This window comes from Phoenix dactylifera, unplaced genomic scaffold (assembly GCF_009389715.1).
Source record: "Phoenix dactylifera cultivar Barhee BC4 unplaced genomic scaffold, palm_55x_up_171113_PBpolish2nd_filt_p 001382F, whole genome shotgun sequence".
Lineage (NCBI taxonomy): Eukaryota > Viridiplantae > Streptophyta > Magnoliopsida > Arecales > Arecaceae > Phoenix > Phoenix dactylifera.
The window spans coordinates 95,778-103,574 of NW_024068705.1; the positions used below are offsets into that span (position 1 = coordinate 95,778).

At 35.7% G+C, this 7,797-nt stretch overlaps 1 protein-coding gene across 4 annotated transcripts in view; it reads left to right on the forward strand.

Annotated features, from left to right (window-relative positions):
* The window catches only part of LOC103698899 (proline--tRNA ligase, cytoplasmic-like), a 30,507-nt gene extending 23,621 nt beyond the window's left edge, over positions 1 to 6,886 (forward strand). For all 4 annotated transcript variants that reach the window (XM_039122155.1, XM_039122154.1, XM_039122152.1 and 1 more), the window contains exons 8-10: positions 1,788 to 1,910; positions 2,006 to 2,158; positions 6,548 to 6,886. In XM_039122155.1, coding sequence (XP_038978083.1) covers positions 1,788 to 1,910; positions 2,006 to 2,158; positions 6,548 to 6,871 — 600 coding nt within the window. In that variant the 3' untranslated portion in view covers positions 6,872 to 6,886. The remainder of the gene's footprint in view (positions 1 to 1,787; positions 1,911 to 2,005; positions 2,159 to 6,547) is intronic.
* Positions 6,887 to 7,797: the final 911 nt, after the last annotated feature.

Sequence of the window (7,797 nt, forward strand, 5' to 3'; positions counted from 1 at the left end):
ATGCTTGTTTTTAATGTGGCTGTGTTATTTATTTTTTTCAATATAATTGGTTTGATTGAGTAGATTAAACCAAAACTTGGACTTGCCTTGTCTTTTCTACTCTTTTCACTAGAACAAATATGCTAGCTAGAATGACATGCCTTCTAATGGTCGTTTTATACCTACACTATGGCTCTTGAATTCTTTGACATATTGATTTCATATTGATTAATCTCTACTTTTTATAGTACGGAGGCTTTTCCATGATAACTAATGTGAGCATGATGGAGGGAGATGCAACCTTAATGACTTGTTTCCAGCAGTCCATTGACTAGACAACATTGTTTTATAGACTTAAAAAAAAGACCTGCTTTTGCTTCTGTCATTGGGACGGTTTATGTGAGATGGTGGACCAAGAAGTGAAGGATTAGAGTCTTGGAAGAATAGGTTTTAGGGGTTGATGAATAGGGATAAGGTTTGTGAAGTGTTTTTTTTCCCTTTTAGGGTTAATAATGGATGACCACTTTCTAGCGGTCTTATAGGATCATAGTAGTGCAAAATAAATTGATTATATGTCCGAGCATAATCAGATCTAAAATCAGTAATCAACTGCAGAAAATAAACAGTAGGAACATGGAATGATAGGGAAAATAGAACAGCAATAAAGATAGAAGAATCAGAGGAAAGAAGAAGAAATAATAAAGGGCGGGAAGATACCTTGGTTTATGTTCCTTCTTTCAATGAAATCACCTTGAAACCCATCTCTCAAAAAAGAGGATGACAACCTATACATAGACTCAAAACCCAACAATTTTAAATCTTGACCTTTGAACTGAAGACATATCCGAGCCATCAGTTAAAACATGAGAAGGAAAAATATAAAAGACAAAAAAGTCCCTAAGAAGTTTCTGCTCCAGTATCATGAATTATACTGATGAACACTTCAGCTACAGTAATATTACAGCAACTTGACATTAAAGACTTTCAAAACATAACTAAAACTCTTTGATAAAACATGGACTTTTGGATCTTTTATAGTACTACTGCCCTGCATCACGAACCCAACCCAGAGTGTTTGGGTTGCAAATTTTGGAGGTAGTTTTGGTGGCAGGGCTCATTGTATGGTTATTTCAGGTTAGATTTGGGTTGTTTGTTGGATGGGTTGTTCTTGTGTTGACGCTCGGCCTGTCCTCCACCTAAGTGCTCTCAAAAGCTCTTCCTTGTCCCAATGGTATTCTGAAGGCAGAGCTTGGAGTAATTGATTATCTATTCATTGTTTTCAGCCTCATTTATTAGTCACGAATGAACAAATACCAGTTAAAATTCCATGAACACATGCGAACCAATAATGCAAGGGAATATGTCCATAGAAGGTAATACACCCATGAATTTACCCTGCAGTCCATTCTGTTATCTTTTTGTTATGACTGTACTGCAAATTTACTTGAATGTCACGGGACATATGAGATGGTAATTATCAGATTTTCCATATGGCACAAGTTGTCAGAGATCTGATACCTTTAAGAGAAAATACCTTTGTACTTTCCAGTCCTTCAGCACTTATATATATTAAATAATAAAGACGTTAATACTTTTCAGAAGGAAACTGGCCATTTTTGGTAGCAGTTGAAAGCTTCCTTTGCTGAACATTGCATGAGCCCTTCTTCATTTTATAAGTTACATCTGGTGCCATTGTATTTATTCTGTAGTCCACATTATTTTCTTATGTTTTTAGCTGGTCATGAATTTAATGCTTAAATATGATGATTGCATTGTTTTTGTGATTGTTTCACATCACCTGGTTTCAGGTTCTTGAAATTTTGGAATTATATCGAAGGATATATGAAGAATTGCTTGCAATTCCAGTTATCAAGGGAAAGAAAAGTGAGCTAGAAAAATTTGCTGGCGGTTTATATACTACAAGTGTTGAGGTATTCAAAAAGTTAAAACAGTTGTGACTGTTGCATGCTATTTTTTGTTTATTTTCCTGCATAAACATGACGATAGCTATTCAACTGTTTTCCAGGCTTTTGTTCCAAATACAGGTCGTGGGATACAAGGTGCCACCTCACATTGTCTTGGTCAAAATTTTGCAAAGATGTTCCAGATAAATTTTGAGAATGAGAAAGGTGAAAAGGCTATGGTCTGGCAGAATTCTTGGGCATACAGCACGCGCACGGTAATTTCTTGAGCGGTTATTTGTAAGCTATCAATAGTAATTAGGATACTTGTGAATCAATAAGCCTGAAGTATTCTTGTTCTTATAAAGAGTTTCATCAGACATTCCCTTCGCTGATAGTTACAGAACATGTGATGATAAATGATGGATGCAACTGGTAGTTAGCCTATGTCTTATTCATCCATTGGGCAAGTTCTTGTTGCATTTTTAAGGCTTCTCTTTTCCTCTTTTCTGAGCTTTTTTTAGGAAGGTAATTTTGACAAATTGTTCTGTACTGAATCAGTTATGGGCTGTGCCCAGCTTTTCTCAATCCAGTAGGGACCACATGGAACAGCCGATATTATATAGAATTTTCTTATTCTCTTTCATTTAAATGACACGCTCATTGTAAATGGAAGGAGTATCTTGGAGAGAAAGATATGGAAGAAGTTTTGTAGTCTTCTTGCGGTGTGCAGAGGTGAAAGTTTCGGCCATTTATTAGTATACTAATCGAGCATGGGCTAACAACTGTAAATTGCTCAGTTATTCTTCTATTCTTTGCATGTTGATTTTTATAAAGCAATGTGTATTAAGTTTAATGCTTTTTGTTATGCATTATCAAATACCCTTATTGCCGTAGTTGGTACGGTGTACTGAAACCTCAAGTTTAGGTAGTATGCTGCAAATAGAGTTCGTAATTATTTTAGTAAAATTATACAAGTACAAAAGTAGTCTAATTTTCAATACTTTTACTTACCTGCTAGATGCAAGTTTCTACCTATTTGGTAGTTCCACCGCTGCTCAATGATGTTGATGTACTCTTGGAAATACGTTGGATCTGCCTCCTTGATATGAATCTTTACTCTCTCCATCATATGATACAAGAATTCCATCTGGGGGTACCTCTCGCTGTCTACGACTTGAAGTACTCGTATAATAGTTTGATAGCCTTCATTATCTTCTCGGCCCGCTACCAGAATATTTGCCTCATCACCAAGTCTCGACAATGCTGCCTTCATTGCTAGCTCTCGCAAATCCACTTTTCTGCTACTCGAGACTGACAAATATCTGACGTGGGGCTACTTTTATCTTAGGAAGGCTTTTTAGTGCAACGTAGTTGGTAGCAAACTATGTCACTACTGGTCTCAAGATTTCTCCCCCTACATACCTCCTCATCAGTGATTGGACCCGTGTATGGTTATAAATATATCTGGTGATGGTATTAGTGATAAGACCCATGTGGTTATAAATATATCTGGTGATGGTTTGGGCTGTCTCCACTGTCTGTTGTACCTTATGAATCTTCACAATATCTATCAACATGAGGTTGATCCAATGTGCACCATATTGGCTCTAGAAAATGTGGTTGCAATTCCATCAAATATCTTTGGTGGTCTTATATTGTGGCCCATTATCATTGATGAGCTACACGACATTCTTTCCTACCTGATCAATTACCTCCTCCATTAATCTGAGAATGTATATGGCGTCCTGCATATGATCAGAAGCATCAATCGACTTATGGAGGAAAAAAGTCTTTGTATCACAATATATCAAGAAGTTGATAATGCTCTGTCTGGTTTGATCGGTCCAACCATTATACATCACCTTCAATTCATATGTGGGTTACTTGCTCTTGTATGAGGCAATCAATTTCTCTAGCTCATTATTGGCGAGAACCCCACTGTAGGTGTTCTTTAGTCTTGGAGGATTTACACCATGACCGACAACCTGTATGGAGGAAATCACAGACCTATAGTACGTATTATCTACCACATTCGTTAGGATATGGTTAAAGTGGACTCAGGATCCAATAGCTCGCCACATATCCTTCTTTAGCATTGTGTCAACTCCCTGTTGCTTCGAATCATTGCTGGAAAAGGCATGTGGATCTAAATCATTGATGGTAGATCCTGGTAGAATCTTCTTGGAGGACTTCTTTCTGCTACCAAAAACTCCAGCATAGATGCAATATGACCTCTCTAATTGAAGAGGTCCTCTTAAACTCTGGATCTTCCTCGCTGCTTAGGACCGGAGCCCAACTCGTAGTATATGGGACAAATCGAGACCTATGCCTGGTTACCTCATCCTGCTGCCGTTAATCATCCAGGCTCGTCTGAATGGCAGACTGAATTTGTGCTTCCTCGTCATCTGGAGCAGATGCCTTTGACTCCCTAGAGTGATAGGAAGATGGCTCTGCAGTTCGACAATCCACCTCCGCCTTCTTGGAAATCCTCTCTTTTGTTGCTTTGAAATTGGCGAGTGCGTCTTCATCAGCTACCGAGCCTCTTGTGTGCATTTCTGGCATATAGATACGTCGGGGTAATCACTTGCTTCAGCCTAGTTACCCCTCCTCTCTTGAACTCTGTGTTGTATCAGTTGCATTTTCAATGGTGCCGACTGAGAGCATTTGCCCATTATTCCAACCAATATCACGCTCTGGCTCCTTTTTTCTTGATGGTTCATCCTTTCAAGTTTATCAAGTACGTCAGTTTATCAATTATTTAATTTTTTTTTATTATGATTAAAATAATATATTTTACTTAAGAAAATATATTTGATTTATCTAACGCATAGTACTATTTTTTATTTTTTATTAATAAATTTTTAATAATTTTAAATTAAAAAATATTTTAAACACCATAAATTCAAAAAATACTTCTGAAATATGTATTATGTACTACTAATTTTTCATAATTTTTGGTATTAATTATATATTTTTAATTATTTTTAAATAAAAATAATTTTTAAATATAAATTTTTTAAAAAATTAATTTGAGTTCAGATCCATGTAGATCCCTACAATGGATGCTACATATTTTTTTAAGGTCCGTCGGCATGCATCAAAGGCTACTTATTTCTCAATTTTTTTTCAAATTTAGGCCTAGGCCACTATGCGTATGATTGCATTAAAACTTGAATAAAAAGACATCAAATTTAGCAGAAGAGTAGCTTGCATGCCCCTAAATATGCTTTTGATTTTATTTTTTTTGAATTATTGTTTACTATTTTATTTTAATCCAAAAATATATTTTTAATTTTTAAAAATTATATCATCTAAAAATTAAAAATTATATGTCATCATGTAGATCATCCATAATCTACAACATATCATAAAATGAAGATAAAATAAAAAAATTTGGCATGATCTTTTCTTATTTTGCAATTTTTAAGATATTTTTGGGCGTTTAAAAAAAAGAGAGAAAATGGGATATACCTTATTTAGGGTTGGATCCTTCTTCAATCCTTCCGAATCAGCGTATTTTTTGCTGTGGAAAAAGGGAGGGTATTCTGATAGGTTGGAAAGGTCTGAGAAGCTTCTCTGGCCTTCCCAACCAGCCTTTAAAACCAAAGAAAGAGAGGGGGACCGGTTCGGAACTGGTTCGGCGGACGGTTCGCACCGGTTCCACATGAAACCACTTGGTTCAGAGTTCAGACTAAGCCGGGCAATTCGTGATCAGTTTCGGTCGGTTCCTATCGGTTCGGGACCAGTTTCGAAAAAAATAGGTGAACTGACCCTGTCCCCCACTAGTTTGGTGGACCTTAAAACTAAGCATAAAATAGAATATAACACAAGCACTACAATATCATGTATAGTTGTTGTCTTACCTCAAGTTGCGGAGTTTGCAAAGCCTTCAATTTGTCATCTTGCTAAAAAGGCTAGAGTGTGGACATTAGGTATTAAATGAAAGGCCTTTCTGCTACTTGTTAACATTAGAGTGTTTCTTTTTTAAGGCAATCTAATTTTTCCCCTGGGTCTAAGTTGTTTGGCATAGGCAAACCAACTAGTGCTTCTAACAAATCCAAAATGATCATCTCATCAAGGCACCCACGATGAAGAAGTACAAAAGCTAGAACATGTTCCTTTGTTTCATGTTACAAGCCTTGGAAAGCATGGTTGGAATTAGAAGCAAAAATAAGCATATTTATTTTAATAGCACTCAAAACTCTAAAGCTTTTAAGTTCTTTAAATATTCATCATTTAGCTATGCATGAATGAATAATCATGTCCTGTTACCCAGTGTCTGAAGAATGTTAAGGAACATGTTGTGTTAGGTATATGTTTTATTTTTAGATCCATTTTAGATTATGCTCTTAACTTAGAATGCATTGTAACATCTTTCTTCTTTCTATTGGAAAATTGGAAAATGATTTCTACTGTAAAAATCTTATTTTGTGTTGTAGTCTGTAGAGTGTCCTCTTTATGTGATCCTTCCGATGTTTTTGTTAAAAAAACTTTGGTCTAATATTTTCCTTTGAAGTTCTGCATGCCTAAAACTTGTTTATTTGTCAGTAGTAAATTTGTTTTTCTTCCTGTTTAAGGAATATGAAGTGATGGGATCATTGCTATCTGTACTTTAAGAATGAAAGGAAACCATATACCATGTCTAAGATGCACTGCTTTTGCAGATAGGGGTGATGGTGATGGTTCATGGAGATGACAAAGGCTTGGTTCTGCCACCTAAAGTAGCAGCGGTCCAAGTTATTGTGATTCCTGTACCATATAAGGATGCTGATGCACAGGCCATCTTTGATGCCTGCACATCGACAGTTGATACACTATGTAAAGCAGGTTTCAGAGCTGAGGTGGACTTAAGAGATAATTATTCACCTGGTTGGAAGTACTCTCACTGGGAAATGAAAGGTGTTCCATTGAGACTCGAAATTGGGCCAAAGGATTTAGCAAATAATCAGGTAGATAAGGAGCTGATTATTTTTTTGGTACATAGTTAGTTTTCTTTGGTAGCAACCAAATTGATCCATTGAAACTCATGCTTTGGCATGCATGTGTGATTTTATGTGTGTCCTGGCATGTTTGCATGCATTTATTGTGGTAACAAAGTTGTGCATCTATGCACTTCCGTTGCTGTTTTTTTCCTGTTGGTTAGTGTGGTATCAGTGTAATAATCATTTTAAAAGACTCTGAAATTATCTTATCTAACACCATAGCAATAAATGCATAAATGCTTACCTGCTTTATATTTAAAGTATGAAATTCCTGTTCTGTAAATTGCTCTTCATATTTCATAGTTTGTCAAATGGAATATTGCTGTATTCTTCTCAGTTTTGTATCCAATGTTGTTCCTGGTTGTCTAATGTACGGAGAATGTCGATGGTGCACAATACTAAGACTATTGTGATAGTTCAATTAATGATTAGTGATTTAATTGATGCGATACTTCCTTTATTTTGTGTTATCCAGTTAGACACTATTTTGTATATTATTAGTAAGTTTTCTGTTTATACCGTTTAAGTTGGTGATATAGATGAGTTGGTGATAGAGAATAGAACTGTGTTTCTGTACTCTTAAATGGAAGAATGTGTTATTGAATCTTTCTGGACGTGTTTCAACAAGATATTTCTGGAAGAAAAATCATGTGCTATTTTTAAAGTGTTTGCTATAAAGGCTAAACCTAAGATAATGTTGGATGCTTGTAAATCCAAATTGTGAACTCTTTTACTGATTGGAATAAGAGGAGCGACTACTTTGGTTAGTGAAACAAGGAAGGTTGTATGAGGACAAGGAAGGAAATAAGAAAGGAATTAAATAATAGTATCTAGATTTAAACAATTATATTTATGTTTAGTGCCTTAGTGGTATTATTATAATGCACGGCAGGGGAATCTTTTTAGTATGTCGGATCATCGTTCTTTTAAGA